Here is a 24,567-nt window from a genome sequence, read left to right as displayed (position 1 = left end):
CATGTCAATGTAAATATTCACATTATCAACGGGTTGGGCCGGGCCCGCCTAGGGCAGTCCACGAGCCGCGGGCGAGTTTCGGGCTGGCCACAGGTCGCGGGATAATTTTACACTTCTATCAATGTGAATATTAATATGTCAATATGAATATTCACATTATGAACGGGCCGGCCTGGGCCCGCCCCGGGCCGCGAGTCAATTTTACACTCCTATCAATGTGAATGTTAACTTGTCAATGTGAATATTCACATTATCAACGGGCTGGGCCGGGCCTATTTTTTTGGCCTGTGGGCCGGCCTGGCCCAACTCGAATTTTTCCGGGCACCCACGAGGATCGACATGGGCCGGGCGCCTACACATTGACGATATGAACATTCACATTGACGGTGTGAACATTCACGTTAGGGGTATTTTAGTAATTATGTTACCCATAGGACTTATTGAAATGTAAGAAAATAATGTGAATTAAATGGAACATAAGTAGATGAAAAGGGTATTTTGGTCTTCTTATCTCAAATTGAACCTAATGAAATAGTCAAAAAGAATATGGATTGGATGGAATAAAGCTCTAAGAAAATGAATTTATCAAAAAAGCTCCCATTAATTTTTTTCGTGTGTGTGTAACGTTTTGTGCTGTAATAATACCATATGAACATAATTAAAATATAGAAAGTATGCTATATAATAAAACTAAAATATTAAAATATTATATTTAATATTCATTTTCACTCATTTATTTATTAATTATATCTTTTAATTCTCATTAATTATAAATTATTATCTATAATATAATATATTATATTTAATTAATTAATTAATTTATTTTTTAAAGTTACAAAACTAACATATCTATCCCCTCTCCCAATATGATATTGGGTGGGAGCGGATGACGACAAATTCGCTCTAAACCTGTCTCGTTGTCATTCTTTTTTCATAATTATCGACTATCATTATCAACAATGGCCTCATCCGTCAACCATTTTCAACCACCACATCTCTCAACCTCTAACTACCTCTTACTAGCGATAATCATCTTTGGCCACCACTTTTTATTGAAAAACACTTTGAACTACCACTGCAGGCGGCTAATTGACCATCATCTCCGACTATTGACAATTACTTTTGACAACAATTCTTGTGGCCAATAACAACTTCTAGCCATTGCCAATGGTCTCTTACCAGTGACAACCACTTTCGACCATTATCTCCTGTTGCCAACAAACCTCTTCGGCTACTATTTCCAACTGTTAACAATCACCTCTCATAATTCTTATTTTCACTTATTTTGAAAATAAAACTTTAAAATATTTATGTACCTAACATGTTTTTTATTTTCATTTTTACTAAAAAATAATAAACTACGACTTTACCAAACGACCCCGGTATACTTTTCGTGTATTTTAAGTATTTAATGATAACACCGGTTCAATTTATCCCAACTCGAAATTACACCTCTTGGGCCGGTTGGGTATTTTGGGCCTCACCGAGGGAAATAGCCCATCTGTACAATAAAAAGGGATAAGCGAAGCCCAAACCCAGGAATATTCCTCTTCTTCATCTACCAGCTTCTCTACTGCAACTTCTCTCCTAAACTATGGACTCCACTATTATCAGAACCTCCTCTACCTCTCTCCTTCCTCTCAAACCGTCGTCGTTTCATCCCCTTCGAGCTTCACTATTTCCAACAAAGCTCATATTATCGGTACTCTCTCTCTATATCCCTCTTATTCAATATTTACCTCTCTGATTTTAATTTAAATTTTTTTTTTTGGGAAATAGAGATTAAAGCGTTCGAGATATTATCAGAATCGTCGTCTAGTGATAAGGAACGCTTGTGGATCCGAAGAAAACGGGTCTGTTAATGGGTTCCCAAGCACACCCAACAAGATTTTCATCGAAGAGGTACTTTGTTCTTCTCGAGTTTTTTATTTTTAATTTTTATGTTTTGTTATGTATCCAATTTTTGATTTTCATCGATAAGCTACTTTGTCCTTCTCGAGTTTATTTTTATTTTTATTTTAAATTTTAAATTTTTATGTTATGTATCCAATTTGGGTATTTGGTTTTTGGAATTTTGGTGTCTGGGTTTAGTTTTTGGAGATTGAAGTCAGTGACTTTCATGCCTGTGAAGCTAGGGTTTTTGGGATTCAGACTCTCTTGATTTTCATGTTCTAGGGATTGATTTTGATCGATTAGAGAGTATAATTTGTATCTTTCAGGCAATTGGAGCTGAATATGGAGAAGGTTTTGAGACTTTCAGACCAGATGGACCGCTTAAAGTCGATGTGGTAAGCAAATTTTTTGATCCTTTGATGCAATATCCATGCTTACAGCATACACGTAGGGGGTTTCATTTATATATTTTTTGTTATTAACTCGACTCAACTCAGCAAAGGTTGTCCCATCTACTCGGGGTTGGCTTCAAGAACCCTGTTTTTTTGCCATTATACTGAATCAAGGGCCCTAATTTTAGTTAAACCACAAGCATATATCCTTCTTTATATGTGTGTGTGTGTGTGTGTGTGTGTGTGTGTGTGTATGTATTTGGTTATTATTTGTGCCCTCGGGCATGCTGCAATGGTTTTCAATTACTTATGGGTGTTCAATTGTACTGCGTTTAGGATTTTCTGAATGACAGACTACAAGAGGGATTTCTTAAACGAATTCGCTATGCCATGAAACCTGATGAAGCATATGGACTTATTTTCTCTTGGGACAATGTGGTGGTAAATTCTCAAACTTTGGATTTTATTTTATTTTATTTTATTTATTTATTTATTTTTTGTTGCGGTTAAAAATTCGTATGGTGCTAAAGCAAAGATGGCAATGAATTTATCATTCAAGTTGTGGTGGCATGGAGTGAAAACACTACTATTTATGAAAATAGGTATTTGCTTGACATGGGGAACACAACATTCCTCTTGCTAACTCTAGCATTGTTGCATACATTTTGTACCATCTTTACCTACATAATGTAGAGCATTATGGTTCTAAGCATTATAAATTATTGTTGTACATTGTCAAAGATAGAACAACGGTTGAAAGCATGACCAAGGTTTTCAAAGGTGCAAACAAGGCGCGCCTTGAGGTGAAGCGCAGCAAAAACATACAGATGCGTTCTTTTTTAGGTGAGACACCAGCTATGCGCATGCCTCAATCGCAGAGGCATACGCTTCTCTTGTGCTTTATGCGCTTTTCACGCATCCGATGGTGAGGCACAAGCCTTTGAGGAGTTAGATTTAAAAAATAAAAAACAGAAACAATAGAGTATTTAATGGAAACTTGCTATACATGACTTCAATTGAAATAGAAATTGCATAAGAAGAAGATATAAATACCTTGTAAGTCGATCTTCTTCAAATCAGAGTCCCAACAACTTCGAATCAGTCTTCTAATCTTCTCCAACGAACTAGGGTTTCAAGGTATGAAGTCTCTCTCTCACTTTCTCTTGAGTCGAGTCTCTCTCTCTCTCTCGTTCTATTTTCTGCATCGTCTCTCCCTCTCCCTCTCCCTCTCGGTCTCACTCTTATCTCGTTGTTTCTCTGTTTTTGTATCGTCGTTTCAAATATCTATAGAGACTGTATGTATGTATCTATCTGTTTTGTACTTATGTAGACTATTATTATTTATTATAACTTAGTTTCTTCTTCTTTATTATTAATAATATTCTATCCTTCTAAATTCTAATATTATTATTATTATTATTATTATTATTATTATTATTATTATTATAACTTACTTAAGTTATTTTTTTATTATAGTATTAATGAGAATGACAAAGCTCTTACAACACTTGAATTTATTAATTAATTTTGGTTTAATTCGTAGAATGGCTTTTATGAATTTCTTTTCTAATTCTTAATTTTTTTTATACTCTTTTTATGCTATATTTAATTAATGTTGTATTTTATAAAAATTAAAAAATTCAAAATTCAAAAGGCTTATGCCTCAAGGCTTATGCCTTGCCTCAACAAGGGTAAAATGCCTTGCCTTGCGCTTTTGCCTTTAAAAACATTGAGCATAACATGAAAATGAATCTCACATTTGAATATCCACTTTGTAAAAAAACTTAATTTGCTTCTTTCTATGAAGTCGAATCTAGAAGATATTCTTAGTTCTTTTTGCCTCCTCCATCAACATGATTCCAATTTCACAAATCCAAATTTGTCTTTTCAATCTTCAAATTAGAGGCTACACTATCTATACAGAGTCTTTGTCTTAGTCAAATGTTGTAAGTTCACATTTGGATAGTTCTTGTGATTTTCAAAATAAGTGTATAAAAAATAAAATACTCATAATGTGCATTTGTAAAACCTTAAGGTTTGCACCTCAAATATGAACACAAGTAAGAGATTCATCATGGACTAAAGAGCTCCCATATTGATTTATTTCTTCTAATCTTCATATTCTTCCAAACATGATTATAAAAAAGGAACAACCGTTATATTTTGTCATATGCTGGAAAGATAAGTTGGAGCCCTTGTGGTATTGTAGGTGTACTCCTAAAAGGAAAAAGAGGATCAGAATGAACTTGGGTTCGATTGGTAATGAAAGATCTCATTACTTTTACCACACCAATAAACAAGAGTAACGTTATTTATCACAAAAATAAAAATAAAGAAGAATAATGGTATTGTAAGTAGGAATGTCCATAGAATAGGATATGATTGTCCCCAGTATATGTACACGGTATCACTTGACAAAACAATGACAATTGGTTTGCTCTGTTGTTCGTATCGCTCGATATGTATCATGCAATTTGATATGATTCATCAATTGACTCAAACTGGTAATTGTATAGGCAGATGCTCAGAAGTGGGAAGGAATCGATGAATCAAATCAAGAATTACAAGAATTGGTCGATTCTTGAATGATAGAGTTGTCAAATTGACTCGGTAAGAGGTTGGATCATGTTGGGCCTTTTTTTGGGGTCTAAAAAAGGGTCTCTACAGAAGTATAACCCTTTGAAGATGTTTAGGGTTATTCTATTACATCCTTTCCCATTTGTTCTCCTTAGAAAAAAAAACAAAAAAAAAACAACTCCTGTTTTTCTTTTTGCAAGATTTTTGTTTACATATTCACCCAAAAAGATTTTTGTTTACATATTTGACTTCATCCACGTGTTTTTACTTGAAAAGGAATCTTTTGGAGGCGTCAAGTATGAAGTTTGAAAAAGTTTGGTGATTTGGGTATTTTGATCCCTTAGAAGTGTGTCTGAATTACTTGACTTGTAAAAATTTTATTATTGACTTACTGTTTCTTCAAATTTGGGAGTTAGTATTTCTTGGACACTTCATGGTTGATAAGAAAAAGTGAAAAGGGAAAATGAAAGATAGTGGCCCTTCATTGAAATATTGTACATGTGTTAGTGAGAATAATAAAATGCATTTGAAATGCAATTATTGCGTGGGAAGGAAGGATTATTAAGTTGGGGTAATTTGTATGAGGAATCACTTGGCACAAACTCATGACCATATTGCCCTATATAATCAAGTTACTAAAGATGTTAAGAAGCTTTTTTTAACAATATTGGGAGAAAGACACAACAATGATGTTGCTGATCTTCAATGATTTGGAAAACAAATGTGGGCCTAAAAGGAAGGGGACAATGGATACATTTGATGGATTTTGGATTTTTGTTTTCCTAATTTATAAATGTGTATTTTTTATGTATATATTGCCATATACCATAGCATAATCAATAATTTAATATTGGAAAATGCTATCCATAAATAAATTTCTTACCTAATTTTATTAATGTGGACACCATTAACTTTTGTGTCCGATGGTAAAAAATTATTGTGAGAAATCCGTTTGTGTAGCATTACTCTTTATTATAAGATCATAGATCACGACGAGGCTCGGATCCATATCTTGTTATAAGCGTGCCCTTAGTAACCTAATTCTGGTGACTTGGCAATTTAGAGAAAAAAAGGGGTCAAATTTATGGATTAGAAATGGATTGAACTTTTAACTAGTAATAAATTGCCATGTGTACTCTTTATGGTGCATAAGACACATGGTAGCCCAACTTTTCCACCTCAATACAGTTAAGCTTGTAAGAAGTCAAAATGGTTGGGGACGGAAAAGAATGCCAAAAGATGCAACCTAAACTTGCTTACGTCTAGACCGACAATAGTAGTGTGTAATATCTTTGTGTTTCAATGTTTGTTATTCTTTTAGACGTAATTCGTCTTAATATTTTTCATTCAAGGATTGATCCATAAAAGGCTAAAAGTTATTTTAAAATGGAAAATACTATACAAAGTAACAAGTGACAAATCTTATTACTTTTCTACTCACAGATGTGGCATGCAATAATAAAACTTTAGTATTTGAAATGGGACCCACTAGAATAATGTGATAGGAACAAGGTCAATTGAGTGAGAAAAGTTAGTGAGATTTGTTAGTTTGTATGACATTACTCTTCAAAAAAGGAGTAAATTATGCCAGAAGACTTTAAACTTTGCACTCCTAAACTAAATTTTCATTCAAATAAGCCCTCGAACTATCCAAATTGATTAAATTCAGACATTCTGTTACATTTCATCCACTTTTGGCAATTAAGTACTATATCTTTGGACCAACCTAAAGTATAAACTCATAAAATGAACCCTATTTATTTATTTATTTATTTGTAGTATAAAAAAGGAGTATTTGCACACCAGTTCTAATTTATGAACTTATACTTCATCAAGACTTAATTAAAAAATTTTGGACTTTCAATTCCCATTAAATTTTTAATAGTCAAAATTGCCCTTCAAATAATGATTGTTTATTATTTATGATTATATATAAAGTAACATGATGATTTGACATTTATTTTGATTTTCAAAACTTTAAAACGTCAACTTTCAAATTGAAAAAACTAAAAAACAATTATGTGCAAAAAAAAAAAAAAAACTAAATGTTTTTTTTTTGAAAAAATTGAATTATTTTTTTGTGCAAAACTAAAATTTTTTTGTCTATAAAGGAGCATGATGATAGAACATTGATGTGCAAAACTGAAAAAAAAAAATTTAAAAATGAAAAAACTGATAATGTTATTAGTTTTAAAACTGAAAAAAATGATTATCTTCTTGATTTTATTGGATAATTGAATTAAACTAATAAGTAGAAGTGCAAAAATGTTTAATCTCATGCTTTGTTTTTTTTCATCAGTTAGTGAAACAATTATCTGGAATATTACTATGCAAAATTGATAATGTTTTCAGTTTTAAAAGTTGGAAAAAAATGATAATATTATTAGTTTTACTAAATAAGAGTTATTGGTTCAAAATTTTTTAAATAGGACATGAGTTACCATAACATTTGTAAATAAGACTTTTAAGTAATTAACTTTATAAAAAAATCAATTAACAACCTTAATATATAAATAATATATAAATGTATGTATATATGCATGCTCTTTGAGTGCTCTCTCTCTCAAGTTATTTTGATAAATGACGTTGTACCACTCTTGTTCCCGTGCCAAAAAATTAGGTACTTAGGTCTTACCTGTTGGATCATGTGCTTATCATTCAAAACAATCTTTATATTTTATCTAATCATATATAATTATTATATATCTTTAATAGTTACATGTTTAGATATATTTTCTCTGTAGTTTAGAAATTATGACTGAATCTTTATGATTCGCGATTTGGAAAAAGGTAATTTTGATTCACGATTCGATTATTGATTTAGCAATTATGTTAGTATGCAATTTGTTTCAGGCAGATACTCGAGCATTGAAGTTGAAAGCTTGGAAACAACTTGCTTCTGAAGAGGGTATGTAATGTTTTTTCCCCATGTGAAATGCCTTCATCTTCTGGAAGTTTATATCTTTAAAGCTTATACCTGAAGTGATGTGTAAACTCTGAGCAACTCCAATGCTCCAAGCCAAAATAACTTTGCCGAAGGTTTTTTTTTTGGCTTGCTAAAATGCAAAAAAGCCATTTTTTGGCTATACCACTCCAATGGTGACTTGCCATTTTGGCACAGTCAAGTGTCAAATTCAACCAACTTTCAAATTTTCCAATCATTGGAGTGGTAGATGGTGTGAATTAAAGTTAATTACTAACAAAAGATGATGTGAATGGTGCTCTTATGGAGTTGTAGGTCTTGAGATGATAAATTGTGAGTAATTAAATTTTTTTAATATTATTGACTTTTTTTTAATTTGTGGATCTTTTATATTATAAAATTCTGTTCTGTGAAAGTTGTGAAAAACAATTGAGTTTTGGTAAGAAATTTGATATTGGAACAAAATGGCTTTGCCAAACTTTGAGCCAAAAGTTTGGCTTTGCCATTTTTTGGCAATTGTTTTGGCTCACCATCGGAGGAGTATTTTTGTGAGGTCTAGCCATTTTTTGGCTTTGGCAAGCCATTTGGTTCAACCATTGGAGATGCTAATACTTGGCAAAACTGCTGTCTTTCTTTTAAATTTGGTCTCTTTTAACCTTTGAAGCATGTATTCTGATGACACCCAAATACGGTATTTGTGCATCCTTGATGGACAAATAAGGCAGTGACAATCTTTGTGATGGATTGTCTTGAAACTTATTTTATTTATTCATTTTTGGGCTGTCACATGCTTACATGAATCTATGCGCAGTTTTTTTTAATGTTCCTTATCATTCATTCATCAACTACTCAACTTGCACAAACCTTTTTTGGACTAATTTTGAGTTAGCAATGCAAATTGTTTTTCAGTATACGCAGGACTATTGGTATTCCTAAGGCATAGAACTCATGTCTTTCCTACCAATGTTAGCCCACAATATCTTTGTTTCATTCTATCATTAACTCATTGGTGACAGGCCCACAACATCAGTCTAGCAACCTCATCCCTTTTTTTTTTTGAGTATTGCATTTGGTCCCAATTGATACCCCTTGCAACGTGATCTGCAAAATATATTTATTATATGCTTAGATTCATTTGTTGACGTCCCTGATAAAAAAATTGTCTACACTAGTATAATCTCATACATTATTAGTTCATAAAGATTGTGTATTTATGAAAAGGTTATATATAACCATAATGTTTTGGCTGCTTTATATATATATGTATTTTTAAATTTTGGTTATTATTGATTCTCATGCAGGAAAGGAAATTCCTGAATATGGTGATGCCCAAAGACTCTTGCTTTATGCAGGTGCTGATCATGTTCTGCATAAGGTTTGGGAATTCATGTTCATTTCAAGTTTTGGGTTCTTACTTTTTATATTTGGTTCTGCATATAATAGTTCTTGAGAGACTGAACTTGTTTATTTTTCTTTTTACATTTTATGCACTTTTTTTAGTTTGGTGTGAATGTGTTGTGCTTGCTTTCATTGCCTTTATGATGTGTTCAATTGCTGGAAAGTCTTCAAAAAATAAATGAAAACACCTAATTTATGACCTGTTTCCTGTTGGGTTATAGGGGCTATTGTTGGACAATGATTTTTATATTATGTTTCTGCAACTTTGCACCATTAAGAATGAGTATCAGTGATCTTTGCAAATTTGAGAAGTAAATCTAAGAAAGAATGCTTCAATAGAAACTTTCAGCATCTTTGGTTTGTTTGATAACAAACAACTCAAGGAGCATTATAAACTCTTTTTGAATATATTTTTAGTATTGTAGTAATGCTAATCTTGCAAGGGTGCCATATGACAGAGCTCTGAAAGATCTCGAACAACATGTCTTATTCATACTTCTCTGTATTTTTTTTTTGAAAATAAATAAATAAATCTGTGGTTATGGGGCTTCTTTTGTCTACTAAACTTACTCAAATGATCATTACATTTTTTTTTCTGGTAATGAGAAGAACTTCATTAAAAAATGATCATTACTTATGTTTGAACAAGTTTTAGGGGTGGTTTGCTGAAAAAAAAAATGCATAATTATACTAATCATGCACCCAAATTTTTAATAGGCAAAATAGAGAAGTAAGAATATGAGTAACAATAGTACTAGAATGATTTCAAACATGTCCAAGGGTCTAGTTTTCTTCTTCTTAATTTATCAAATATTGTATTCCAGTTCTTATGATCACTTTGCTAGATCCTTAAAGTTTGACTCCTGTGGCTCTTTAATTTTGTTTTTACAAGGCTGACATTTTGACACCTATGGGGCGGGGGGTTATGACTAAAGTATTTGAGTTAGTCTAGGAAATTCTTGGTGTGTGTATCGTGCATGTTGAGTTGTTTGCTAGGGCGATTTTGTACTTTTCCTTTTTGAGAAAGTAGATTCCTCATTTAATTTTGGTTCTTTCAAGGGAAATATTTAGTCTAGGAAATCCTTGGTGTCTGTATCATGCATGTTGAGTTGTTTGCTATGCCTTTTTTTCCTGTTCTTTTAAGGGAAATAATTTTCTTCACAGTTTTGTATTTATAATCTTAACTGTTAATTTACATTAAGAAAAAAGAAGAGAAAGAAGTAAGAGTAGTGTGCTTTTAGTTAGCAAATTTGGTAAGGGATGAAAATGCTGCAAAACTAATATGTGAACCTGAAGTTCTGCCATCTTTGGCTCCTAGTTACTTTCTTGTGGAGAGGATCTTCTATGATGCTACTTCATATTCTTCTCATTAAGTTCTTAATGAGAACAATGATTGTTTGTTTGTTTGCTGTCCCTTTCGCCCATTATGTCTCTGGCATGTCCAGAATTTACAGATTTTGCAGCACTGGGAGAAAGAAGAAAGTGAATTGGATAGATTGAAGTCGAGGCTTTCACAATTATATTATGAAAATCTTCTCAAAGTGAGAGCTTGTCCTGAATTATTATGTGGATGTTATGTTGATTATGTTCGCGGCTCAAATGTGACAAAAATTAATGATGATGTTCTTCTTCTTCTTCAGCTTTCAGAACCCATGGATGGACTAGAAGAATGGCTGGATGCAGTATCTACTGCTCGCATCCCTTGTGCTGTCGTTTCAAGTCTCAACCGTAGAAATATGGTTGAATCTTTGGAGCGAATGGGGCTCAAGAAGTATTTCCAGGTTGGTATTTTTCTTTTCCTTCTTGTTTTTTAGGTTTTTTAGGAGTTGTCTTCCCCTACCTCATCACATACACATGGCCAATTAAGCTTGTACTTTTTGGGTCCCCTACCATTCAAAACAATGTAATTGCAAGAATAGCAGTATCAATTGCAGTTCCTAACGCAACCTAATGTCTAACCAAATGGTTGACCCCTATGTCATGTGGACTTGAGTATGAATGTCGGGTGTGGTATGGTATGTGTGTAATTGTCAAATTCTTTTAGTTCTTATGTCCAAGGACACTGGCACACATGATGAGATATTCATATTTCTTAATACTATATTTTTTTTTTTATGAGGTAAAATGGTGTTTACAAAGTAACAAAGAACATTTTATGCACAACATGCAAGCTTTATGCATTGTTATATGGTAAACTCAATTACTAGACATGCTTGTTGGGTATATGGTCATCTAGTCATGTCAGACACATTTTTCATATCCTTGCCCAAGAGTCAAGTGTCCGACACGGTATTTCACACATTTAGAAAAGCTTGGTTGATTGGCTTCAAGTTTCTTACAAAAATACAGAAAATTTTATTTTCTCATGATAGTAGCCATCTCTTTTAAATTTTATTTAAAAAAAAATCATTTTAATCAAATGCATATTAGAAAATAAAATTTGGGTGAATTACACTAACGGTTCTTGTAGTTTAGGGTTTGTGTAACTTTAGTCATTGACTCTTTAATTGTAATATATTTGATGGGTCGTTTCACACACCAAAATTAAACATTAAATTGTACCAAATTTTTTAGAATAATGGTAGGTCCAGGTATCGATCCACAAAGACAAATGGAAAATTAAACTAATTTAATTGTTAGATTCCTAAATTAATTTTGATAAAAAGATTGAGGGATTCATAAACTAATAATAATTAAATTAAACAAAGTGATTAAACTAGCAATTATAAATAAAATCGAAATTATTGATGTTTGAGAAAAACTTGGGATAATGAGTCCATCACTAGTTACATAAATAAGGCTTCAATTTGAGATTCAATTATGTTACGGTTTGAACTAAAGAATACTTCGCAACTATCAGCTCGAAGCATTTATTAAGAAAATTAACATGTTCAATGTATAGGCACGAATCATCTAAAGTAGTATGAGTCGTTCACTATAAACTAGGGTAGCAACACAACTCGTCTCTCGTAGTATGGCTCGTCTCATACCTTGAACATGAAAGAGAAGAAAACTATTATATGGAAAGTATTCAACAATCACAGAAAGCAAAATACTCGAAGAAATAATGGAAAGTTATATTAGGAAACTTCTTGAGAACCACACAATTGTTCAAACCATTACATAAAAGAAAACCAAAAAGAAATCTATTTACATGGCTAGAGTTTCATCAAAACCATAGAAAAGATGAGCCTAGCCACTCATGGAGGAGTGGGAAGAGGTGGAAGAAGAAGAAGTCCCCATGAAAAGTTCTCCTTGAAGCTTGAGGAAAATCACCTTCTCTAAACCCTAACCTCCTTTTTCTTAGAATAATTTGCGAACCGTTTTACAGCCTTTTTTCTTCCTTTTATTCCCAGCAGAATAGATTGAAAATTTCACGCACGCAACCCTAGGTGGGCAGCCCGAGTGCCCATGTGGGCCGCTCGAGCGGTGATGGGCTGCACATACAATGAGTTGGCAGGCCGGGCTTTTTCGTTCCTCGCACGGAAAATCTGTTTTCGCGCCCTTTTTGATTGAATTTGCGTGTTATCTGCCAAATCTGTACAAGTGTACAAAACACATCATCTCCACCAAATAAACAATATTGAAAGACTAAAAATATAACTTAAGTGGCCTCAATGTGGTACCTTTCGGCTTACATCACATCCTCCAACTTATATTTTACTAGCCTTCAAACAAAACAAAAGAAATAAGAAAAATAAAATTACTCTAAGTCACTTTCGTAGGGATCACGATTGCATTTAGCATATGCAACAAGCCTTTAAACCACAAGGTTACCTCAAGTGGACGAGTATAGTCTCGTGAGGGTTTTCAGAAATGATACTCACAAACATCAACATATTCACATCTGCTCAACAACAATTAACCACACCCTTCCACCTAACAATCAACTTATGCGCCACTACAGTGTAATATTAAGAAATGATGATTCATTGAAGGCACATTGGACGAGCATGAAGGAATCTGTTGAGCCAAAATCATAATTTAGTTAATACAAAAGTAAAGTCCCCTGTACTTGTGAATGCTAGTAGACACATCATCAGTACCCTCGGTGTAAAGTGCAATCTCCATATTAGTTAACTGTCCACTATAATAGCCTAGTGTAACTCATAATAACACCGAACATATACAAAAAAAACTAAACTATTGCAACTAAGATTCTCAAATTTTTTTTTTTTGAAAGACTGTGTAATGTTCTGATCCATTAAGCTTTCTAATTAACCCATGTAACAAACATTGGGCCAATGACTCTCAAACTAGACGGTTGTAGGGCACTAGGTGTGAAGACACCCCTACGGGCATGGTTGTTAAAATCGCGATCCGGATCGTAGGATCGTACGATCCTACTTTGCCAAAACGATCCAGATCGTTGTAGGATCGATGTTATAACAGGATCGCAAGTAGGATCGTGTAGGATCGCATGGGATCGTGTAGGATCGTATAGGATCGTGTAGGATCGTATAGGATCGTAGGTAGGATCGCACGTAGGATCGTAGATTTTATGATTTTTCACCTTATTTTTAATATGCATCATTTTAATTTTAATTTTTATCTTTTTTTTTTAATAAAAAGTAGAATCTTACGATCCTCGATCCGATCCTACGATTCGATCCACCAGACCCTCTCACCGATCCTACTTAGGATCCCAATTTTAACAACCTTGCCTATGGGCTTAATAACTCAAGCTGAAAATGTTACAAATCCGAACAAGTCATTCTCCTTATTTTTCCTTAACTATGCAATGTTTAAGTCTCTTAAACTTTCTACTTAACCCATGTAATAAGCATTGGGCCAATGACTCCCAAACACCCTTACGGGCTTAATAACTCGAGTTAAAGAGGTTACGAACCCAAACAAGTCAAGTTTTTTTTTTTTGAAGAGCTTTGATTACTCATTTATTCTTTTCTGCAACCCTAGCAATTATCAATGATGTACACCAGGGTTTAGAATAGAGAGGTCACTGTTATGAAAGTATGTTCATGTGAATCAAGGCATATTCATGACAAGTGTACTAATATCACAAATACAAAAAACTCTCCTAGTGCAACATCACATGTGAGTATCTACCCAATAATCCCTTTTCATACAAGCCCACTATGTTCCCCAATTAACATATGCTCATACCACTACCATATTGGCACAAAGTGAATATCAAGTGAAGTGGTGCAGTCAAGTGTAGCAAGTACAAATATGAATTGTTTTTATAAAAATCCTCACCCCCCAACTAGAATACGACATTGTCCTCAATGTAAGCAACTGGAAAGTAGATAGTAAAATGAGAGAGAGAGGATCTTACCAGACGGCGTAGGTGCACATCCAGTGAGGCAAGGACACACCAAACACACGCACATTTTTTTTTTCTTTTCTTTTTTGTTTTTGTTTTTGTTTTTGACTGTTCAGTATAAAAGGAAAAGAAAAATAAAATAAAACAAAACAAAAAATAAATAGAGAAATAAAACGGAGATCACTGATCTGGAGCCGGTGGTGGTGGAAAATGCTGCTCAAATAGGGTATGCATCAGCGTCCGAGTCTTGAATGCCTCATCATGAACCCTAGCATCAAGCTGATCAAACCGCTGCTCGCTCGACTCCCGGTATGCGTAGAAGTTAGTTCGCTGAGATGTAACTAACTGCTGATACCCATCAAAGGCCATCAGCGAGTGATCTCGATAGGCCTGATATTCTGTTCGAAGATCAACCACAGATTGTTGAGTAGCAGTTTGATTATCCAAAAGAGCCTGATATTGTGCCCACGTCATACGAAATAGCGGTGATGCTGGGGCTGGTGTGGCGGCGAGCTCTACTGGAACATCATTAGGATTGGTCGGGGTATCGGGGAGTAGTGGAGGTGGTAGGCGAGCAGTGGTTTGGCTCCAGTGGGTTTTATGATAAAGCATTGGCGGCGGAAGCTGAATCTCATTGGGTTCAAGTGGGTATGTCCCTTGGCCTTTTATGAGTGCAGTGATGAGGTTGGCGAAAGGGAAGGCTCATGTAGAATTGCCTCGGGTGTTGCGCAACTTGACTTCATTAAGGATACAGAACATCTGGTTGGGGCAATAAATTGACACTAGCCCCTAAATCTAACAAGGCCCTATCAATGAAATGATCCCCTATAATGCTTGCAATGGTTGGGGCACCCGGGTCTTCAAGTTTAAGGGGTATGTCACTCAATAAAATGGAGCTTACTTGCTCTGTGAGTAAGACCTTTTGGGACACGTGTGTCTTAGATTTACGTTTTTGCGTACAAAGGTCTTTTAGAAATTTAGCATAGGAGGGTATTTGCTTAATCCCCTCAAATAGGGGGATGTTGATTTTTACCTGTTTAAAGACCTCCATCATCGCTTCCATGGATGTCGCCTTTTTATTAAAAAGGGACGGTGTATCAAGGCATTGGGGAAAGGGTGCTTTAGGCACATATGGTGCCTTAGGCTCATGTGAAGTGTTAGGGACTAAGTCATCCCCCTTACTCGTTTCTCCTCACCCTTGCTCTCATGGGGTGTACCACCACGGTCGCCCTTCTTAGCCTTAGTTGCATCAGACGCAACTGGCTGAGGCTCTAACTCCCTCCCCCTCCCACTTCTCAAGGTAATCACCGCTTGTACCTGCTTATGGTGCTTTTCATTCCCACCCGACCCCTCTGCCCCATATTGACCCTTAGTCTGACTAGGTAATTTTTCCTCCTCTTTGCTATTCCTGTTATTAGCCATTTGACCTAATTGGGCCTCTAGCTTGGTGATGGAGTGAGTATGAGATTGAACTACTGGTGCCAATCCCTTAAAGTTCTGAGAGAACTTCCAACACCTGAGTCTCAAAGGCAGAGTTGCCTTGAGGAACAGGCGGAGGTTGTGGTTGTCGGTAAGGTTGCAGTGGTTGGTAAGAAGATTGGTTGGCAAAATTATCAAAATTCTGTCTTGGTGGTGGAGGGTTGTAAGATGTGCCTTGTGAAGGAGGTCTCCATGAAAAGTTAGGGTGGTTCCTCTATCTTGAATTGTATGTGTTGAAATATGGGTTATTACCCGGGTTGGAGAAACCTTGAGCCACATTCACATGCTGTTGGACTAATTCCGAGAATTGTAATGCCAAAGGGCACTCACTCAAGTCATGTGTAGGGCTCGCACATATAACACATGCCTCGTGAAATTGAAGCTGATCTTACTGTGTAGAGGCATGTCCTGCAGCTAATAATTGGTCTATTTTTTGGGACAATGCCACTACTTGTTGGGCTAACTCTAGGTTTTGCCCTACCTCATAAATGCCCCCTCTTTCCAAGGCTCCAACTACTGGTTGCTGGACTTGTCGAGCTGCGGAGGGATGGTGAAGGGAATTATCACTTAAGTTCTCAAATAATTGCCATGCCTCGGTGTCATTTTTGGACATGAATGTTCCACCATAAGAAGAATCCACCATTTGGCGGTGAGGCTCAGTTAAGCCATAGTAAAAGGTCTGCATAAGTTGCCAATCAGGCACTTGGTGGTGGGAATACTGTTGGAGAAGGTCACGAAGTCTCCCATGTCTCATGAAATTGCTCGCCATTAATTTGAGCAAAATTGGTGATGATTTGCCTGAGTTGGTTGGTCTTACCAATGGGAAAGTACTTCTCCAAAAACTTATGCTGTAATTCGTCCCGAGTTGTGATTGAATTAGCAGGTAAGGAGTTCAACCAATCTTTGGCTTTGTACTTTAATGAAAATGGAAATAAACGCAACATTAGGATCTCATTGATGAAATTCTGGATCCTCACTGTAGAGCAAATTTTTAGAAATTCATTCAGATGTTTGTAAGGGTCATCATGAGCTAGTCCATGAAATGATGGAAATATTTGGATGGTGTTGGACTTAATCTCATAATGAGCAGCAGTGGTGTCGGGTAACTGGATGCATGATGGTGATGTATATGCAGTGGGTGTGAAGTAATTCTGAACGGTTGGGCCCATTTAGGCCATTCGGGTTTTCATCTCTATCGGTTCGAAGTATGGATAAGAGTATTCAAGTCTAGGAACATGGGAAGAGGCTTTAAGTTTCCTAAGAGTCCTTTCTAGTTCAAGGTCCAAATTCCACAATTCAAGGCGACAAGAATGGTGCCCGTGCATACACTACTCACACACACACACACACACACACTAAGTTCTGACTCTGTGCACTAAGTTATGAAAACAAAATACTGAAGAAGAGAATACTCACAGCAACTTAACGAAAACGTTTTACTTGTCTTGCGGGTGCTTGACGTGTAGACGTTATCCCCAATTTCCACTTGAGCTCTCTAATTTTAGTACTTTGGTGCTTTACTTGCGAGTATTTGCTTTTGTATTATTTTTTTTTAAAGCACTTTGGTGATGCGGTTTGTTTTTAAAGCTCAGTTGCGCTCTGCTTGCACTTCGGTGATGACTTTAATTGTAAACACTATGCACACTTAGCAACACTAAAATATAAAATCCTAAACTAAAAATTAAAATAAGAATGTAACTTTAAATTAACTAATTTCGCTAGAAGTCCCCCGGCAATGGTGCCAAAATTTGATGAGTCGTTTCACACACCAAAATTAAACACTAAACTGTACCCAATTCGTTAGAATAATGGTAAGTCCAGGTATCGATTCACAGGGGCAAATGGGAAATTAAATTATTTAATTGTTAAATTCCTAAATTAATTTTGATAAAAGGATTGAGGGATTCATAAACTAATAATAATTAAATTAAACAAAGTGATTAAATTAGCAATTATAAATAAAATTAGAATTATTGATATTTGGGAAAAACCTAGAGTAATGAGTCCACCACTAGTTACATAAATAAGGCTTCAATTTCAGATTCAATTATGTTACGGTTTGAACTAAAAAATACTTCGCAACTACAAACTCGAAGCATTTATCAAGAAAATTAACACGTTCAATGTATAGGCATGAACCATCTCAAGTAGTACGAGTCGTTCGCTCTAAACTAGGGTAGCAACATGACTCGTCTCTCGTAGTATGACTCGTCTCATATATTGAACATGAAAGAATAGCAAACTATTGTATGGAAAGCATTCAACAATCACAGAAAGCAGAATACTCGAAGAAATAATGAAAAGTTATATTAGGAAACTTCCTGAGAACCACACAATTGTTCAAACCATTATATAAAAGAAAACAAAAAAGAAACCTATTTACATGGCTAGGGTTTCATCAAAACCCTAAAAAAGAAGAGCTTAGCCACTCATGGAGGAGTGGGAAGAGATGGAAGAGGAAGAAGCCTCCATGAAAAGTTCTCCTTGAAGCTTGAGGAAAATCACCTTCTCTAAACCCTAGCCTCCTTTTCCTTAGAATAATTTTTGAACCCTTTTATAGCCCCTTTTCCTTCCTTTTATTCCTAGCAGAATAGACTGAAAATTTCATGCACGCAACACTAGGTGGGCCGCTCGAGCGCCCATGTGGGTTGCTCAAGCGGTGATGGGCCACACGTGTGGTGTGGCTTGGCCGCACGTGCGGTGAGGTGGCGGGCCGGGCTTTTTCGTTCCTCACGCGGAGAATTTGCTTTCTTGCCCTTTTTGATTGAATTTGCGTGTTACCTGCCAAATCTGTACAAGTGCACAAAACACATCATCTCCAAATAAATAATATTGAAAGATTAAAAATATAACTTAAGTGGCCTCAATGTGGGTACCTTTCGGCCTACATCAATATTTGACCCTCAATTTTGAATTTCGTTATAAATAAGGACAATTGAAGATACCATTATTTCATTTCAAGGGCAAAGTCATCAATTTGATAAAATATAAAATAGTTTGATAAAAATAAATGTCAAAAAATTATTTTTGAATTTTTAAAAATTATTTCTGCCCATCAAAGATAAAATTAAATAAAAACAATAAATCTTTTACATTTTTATTTTTTTTACCAAATTAATTTTTAGTATGTGTTTGGATGATGATCATATAATGGGTGACTATTTTTGTTGATGTTTTTTGATATTTATTATGTAATAGATGGTTGTATTTGTTGTTAATGAATATTTTTGGATGATTATCATATAATGGTTGGTTATTAAGTTTTTAATGTATAATCAATATGTTTAATATATGAAATATTTTTAGTTTTGAATTTTTTAATTTAATGTATTGGTTTAATAATGACAACAAAGTTGTCGCCATGTTTGACTCTTGAAAAAATAGAACCTAATTTAACGGAAATAAATATAAAAAAAATTATTTAAATTTTTTTTCCTGCCCTCCTAAAAGATAAAATTATATAAAAATGATGTGTTTTTAATTTTTTTTACCAATTTAATTTTTAATTTCTTGGAAATTTTTTCTAGAAATAGATTTTGACAAACCAAACAAAGTAGAATTTTATAATCAAGAAAGTTTTAGTATTATTCATTAAAAAAAGGCCTTTACATTTCAAACAACGTACGAGTTAAGTTACACAAAATAAGTTGTATGACGACTTTGCTTTTGAAATGGATTGTTTGCAAAGGAAATATATTTGATTGTTTTTGTTTGGAATAAGATTCAAAATTTAAGGTCAAATATATCATATCACAATTAAAAAGTCAGGAATTAAAGTGACTCAAATTTCAAACTACAAGGATTGTTAGGGTAATTCACCCATAAAATTTCCTTTCGCTTTTGGTCTCTCACTTCACATGTATCATTTTCACTTACCATCATATTTTTTACTCTAATCAAACACACCTTAGAGAGGTCTGCATGCAGATTATTGTAGCCAACTCACCCTCTTTTTGGAGTTGCAGGCAATTGTGTCGGAGGAAGATGGCATGGAGTCTATAGCTCATCGATTTCTTTCGGCAGCGATGAAGGTATTGTTAATAACATGTCATATATATACACTCTATAACAAATGTCATTAAAATTGTTATTAAAAAAAAAGAAACAAGTCCAGCCTGTAAATATTCTGACACTTGATTTCACTTGAAGGGAAACAAATCAACTTTCAACTTCATTTTAAATGTGTATATCCTTGGTTATGCTAAAAATTCTTGAAAAACGATGTTATCAAAATTACAGAGCATGCCAAAAATTGAGTTAACATTTGATTGCGCCTTTTGACCTATTTTAAGAAATTTCATGCAGTTGGACAGGAAACCATCCAAGTGTGTTGTGTTTGAGGACAACCCTAGGGGCGTCACAGCTGCTCACAACTGTACAATGATGGCTATAGCATTGATCGGTGCTCACCCAGCGTATGTATTTTAACATTTAGTTATTTGTTGTCAATGTCTGGTGAAAAGTATTTTTTCAAAATCAGATGCTATGGAAAACAAAATGGAAATTTTGATACATGTTACTCCGGTTGTTCTTCTATGGACCTAATTTTCACAGTTTGTATTCGGTGACTGATATAGAAAGTTGAAACATGCAGGTATGATCTTGGACAAGCTGATCTAGCGGTTGCCAGCTTTAATGAGCTCTCTGTGATCAACCTCCGGAGGTTATTCGCTCACAAGGGTTGCAATTTCATGGACCTGCAAAAGCAGATAATAGAGAAAACTCCAGAGAGAAGGAAGCTTACCATCGATACCATTTTCTGATGATCCAGTTCCAACCCCTTCACTCAAATATCTCCTTGTAATTAGTCAGCTGATTCTCTCTCTCTCTCTCCCCCCTCTTCTTCTTCCCTTTTTTTCTTTCTTTCTTTCTTTCTTTCTTCTTCTTCTTCTTCTTCTTCTTCTTCTTTTTTTTCAGATATATGTTCTTATCAGTTTTGCCTAATGTATGGAACTCAAAAGTAACATTAGATGAATACAAAATTGTTTAGCATGTATCAGAATGCCAATACATGTAAATTATATCGTAGCAAAAGGCATAAATTACAAATAACAATCTCTTCGCATTTTTATTTATTTATTTTTTTGTAACCGTGCTAACTCTTACGATACAACTGTAATGTTCTGGTCTTGGATTTTGGGGTGAATGAAGTGAAAGAAGTTTAGGTTATGTTTGGCCATGTTTTTGTTTTAAAAAACTCAAAATGAAAACATAATTAACAACTGTTTTTGTTTTCAGACAAAAAATGTAACAGTTTTCAAAACTGCCAATTAGTTGGGTTCAAGAGAATGTGTTTTTTCATTTTTTTAAAATGTGTTTTTAATCCCTTTCACTGGTTCCTCGGGCCGCTCTATATTTTGTTTTTGTATAATTTTTTTTAGTAAATTATGCAAATATCTTTATAATAAATTCAACATTATAAATTATTTCAATTTAAAATTATTTTCAAACCTCAAATTTATCACTATACATCCGTCCACACCGGGACATAATTTTTAAATCTCAAATTTGACTTTATACATACGTGCACACCAATATAAACACATTTAATATTTAGTTTTTTAGTCATGCAACAATATAAATTTTCGTTTATGAATTAAAATAATGTTGATTAAAATACAATGTGATCCAAATTATTTTAAAATTCAATGATTGAAAAGAGAGATGCATATGTTATATCTTATTTTTACACTTTGTATGATAAGTCTAAATTCTAAATTCTAAGTTTTTTACACTCGGATCATAAGTATAAATTCAAAATTTTGGGGATCCCAAGATCTATTCTTTTAGGACTAAAAGAATAAAATAATTTAAACAGATCATATTACCATGATTTATTTGTTCACTATCAACCTATTTGTTCAAGTATCATTTATCTGTCCATTTAATTTGTCTATTTATCTATATCACCACTACTATTGGTTGTTGCTGCCGCCCACCATTGACAACTTCTTCAGTGCCAATGGTGGTTTGAAGTTGGTCCGTTAATAACTAGTAATAGTGGGATAAAAATGAAAAAAAGATTCCTTCAAAACATTGATTTGCCTTTTTCATCTAATAATTTTATTAATCATATTCTTATCTACATAAAAAGATTAATTCTTAAAATTAATGTCACATCCTTGCGGACATTGACTTATCACCAATAAACATTATTCTTTTAAGTTGAAAAGCTTAATCCACACTTTTCTTTAAAACTCGGGTATTAAAGAGAGGGAAACTAGAGCCTTATAATTAGCACAGATGGAACAATTTCAGGCGATGTGAGACACATTCTAACACACCCTCCGGGACCACAATATATAGTAGCCGGACAAACGGCACACCAATTATAGAAACAATTAAGCTCTGATACCAAGTTGAAAAGTCCGACCCACACTTCTCCTTAAAATCCAGGTATTAAAGAGAGAAAAACTGGAGCCTTATAACTAATACAGATGGAACAACTCCAGAAAATGTGAGACAAATTCTAACAGCCAATTACACTATAACCTTCTCAATTATTAACATCATTACTACAAAAGTAAATGTCCTGTAAAGACATTAAAGAGGCCGACAATGTTACGTAACTCAAATTTTGTGGCTCAAAAGTGGCTCAAATGGCCAAAACGACGTCGTTTTGAGTACAGAACAACATAAAAATGGCCAAAACGTCGTTTTGGCCATTTGAGCCACTTTTGAGCCACAAAATTTGAATTACGAGACATTTTCCTAAAGAGACCTAGAACAATCGTTCTAGATTATATAATGGTATCCCATATAAGGGGTTTACAAATGCTATTAGCGTTTAGTAAACTTGGTCATAGAATTTGGATAGCTCCTAGGACATGATGTCCCCTCCAGAATATGTTTTTGAAATTGATTGAGCATTGAACCCACGGGTTCAACTTTTTCCTTGAGATATGGGTCGAGTCTTGGTACGGAACTCCATTAAAAAAGAGTGAATGGATTCCTCTTTTTATTTATGATAATTTGGGTGACGCTCTCTCTTCCTTCCCTATCCACAAGGACAATTGTCATAGCTCCACCAATAAACATTATTCTTTTTAGGCCAATTACACTATAATCTTCTCAATTATTAGTGAATATGATTCTACATCCTCATCTATAAACTCATAAATTTTGATTCCCTCAATCATATTTTGTATTACTTTTACCCATTCAGACCATCTTGAGAATGAGAATATTCATACGAATTTTATAATTAATCGTAATATATAATGTTATAGATCTACACATTTATATCTACAAATTCACCCATAGTGACGTGACATGAGAGTTGGACTCACCATCATTAAGTCCATAACAAATCAAAAGTTGACACATATCCTATTACATTATTGTGAGTAGAATTGTGAGTACTTTTTGAGAGTCTCAAACATTTTCATATATGAAGAGCATTGCTATTAACCCTTACCTTTCTTTTTAGAACCGCCACCCCCTTCATTCTTTTTATTTTAATTTTATTCCAACCTAAAACTTCATTTTTATCCTCATCTAATTTCCCAAACCCTGATTTCCCAAACCCTGACCCTAATTCTAATCCCATCCCCATCACCTCCGGGAGTCACCACCACCTCTGGCCGTCACCACACCTCTTTCACCACCACCTTTGACCTGTCTCCTTCTTTTTCTAATGTCTCTTCTCTACCCTTTCTCTTCAAACCCTAACTCCACAATCCACTATCATTGGCAATATGTGTGAGAGAGAGAGTGAGAGAGGGAGTTTTGGTTTGGCTTCAACGATGATGATAGAGTAGCGTAGTGGAAGAGAAGAGGTTGTGGGTTTTGGTTTGGCTTTGGGTTTGATCTCCAGAGCTAAGGGCACCTACCAATCATGAGATTTGTTGCCGTTTCTTCTTCCCCTTCTTCTTTTGAAAACCCTAGGTTTTCATTTCTTTCTCTCTTGTTCGCTCTCTCTTGCGATAGATGGGGTGGTCATGATAGTGGAGTGGGTTTGGCAGCACAGTGCTAAATGAATCCTTTTGGTTCGGTAATACATTGCTGAACATAAAGGATTTGTTCGACTGTTAGGATTTTAGGAAAAGAAAAAGAAGAAGAAGAAGAAGAAGATAAGGATGAGGATGGGAATGGGAGAATGATAGAGTTCCAAAAATGAAATGGTGATGCTAACTGGTTGGAGTTGTAGAAGTGAAGTGGGGGAAAGATGGTGCCATATGAGACTGGCACTTCGAGAGATGCCGACGCCGATGTTGGGTTGACCGGTGTTAGTGGGGATGTAATTAGGGTTAGGGTTTGGGATTAGGGGTATAGTTGATATTAAGGTGAGGGTTCAAAGGGCTTTATTTTGCTAGGTAGGGGTTCAAAGAAGTAGGGGGGCCAAAATAAAAAGGTGGGGCAAATAATAGGGGAAATTATATTTGCATACACCTAATTACCTCAGTGCATACACTTAATGAAATATTATTTTAATGACAATTATACCTTAAACTAAAATAACTATAATGAACATACACTAGCACCCATAATATTATATGAAAATATTCTTTGTACGTATATTTTAAAAACAAAAAAAATCTTAATATACATATTTTGAGTAAAAAAAAACTAAACTCTAATTTTTTCATTGTAGTTACTTTGTTTGTTACACACTTTATACT

The 24,567-nt window shown here is 34.5% G+C and overlaps 1 protein-coding gene across 4 annotated transcripts; it reads left to right on the top strand.

The window, feature by feature from the left end:
* The first annotated feature begins 1,526 nt into the window (after positions 1-1,526).
* On the top strand, positions 1,527-21,001 carry LOC114306112 (Haloacid dehalogenase-like hydrolase (HAD) superfamily protein). Of its 4 annotated transcripts, none has more exons than XM_028251280.2 (11): positions 1,527-1,702; positions 1,780-1,902; positions 2,220-2,288; positions 2,622-2,726; positions 7,716-7,770; positions 9,087-9,160; positions 10,629-10,724; positions 10,824-10,964; positions 19,912-19,977; positions 20,252-20,361; positions 20,541-21,001. In XM_028251280.2, the coding sequence occupies exons 1-11, from the start codon at positions 1,595-1,597 to the stop codon at positions 20,707-20,709; spliced, it is 1,116 nt and encodes a 371-aa protein (XP_028107081.2). In that variant the 5' UTR covers positions 1,527-1,594; the 3' UTR covers positions 20,710-21,001. The 4 variants fall into 4 exon arrangements, with proteins under 4 accessions (XP_028107081.2, XP_082738699.1, XP_028107083.2 ...); XM_082882573.1 differs by having other exon boundaries at positions 1,543-1,702; positions 1,807-1,902; positions 10,638-10,724; XM_028251282.2 differs by having other exon boundaries at positions 1,543-1,702; positions 1,807-1,902.
* The last annotated feature ends 3,566 nt before the right edge of the window (positions 21,002-24,567 follow it).

The sequence above is a fragment of the Camellia sinensis genome, chromosome 8 (assembly GCF_055761805.1).
Source record: "Camellia sinensis isolate YWXY chromosome 8, ASM5576180v1, whole genome shotgun sequence".
NCBI lineage: Eukaryota > Viridiplantae > Streptophyta > Magnoliopsida > Ericales > Theaceae > Camellia > Camellia sinensis.
The sequence above is the reverse complement of the archived record's forward strand: the minus strand, read 5'-3'. Positions and strand labels throughout refer to the sequence as shown.

Coding starts and splice junctions, on each gene's coding strand:
- LOC114306112 (XM_028251280.2), top strand. CDS start 1,595: ATGGACTCCACTATTATCAGAACCTCCTCTACCTCTCTCCTTCCTCTC. Junction 1,903..2,219: donor ACAAGATTTTCATCGAAGAG/GTACTTTGTTCT, acceptor TGTATCTTTCAG/GCAATTGGAGCTGAATATGG. Junction 10,965..19,911: donor GGCTCAAGAAGTATTTCCAG/GTTGGTATTTTT, acceptor TTGGAGTTGCAG/GCAATTGTGTCGGAGGAAGA.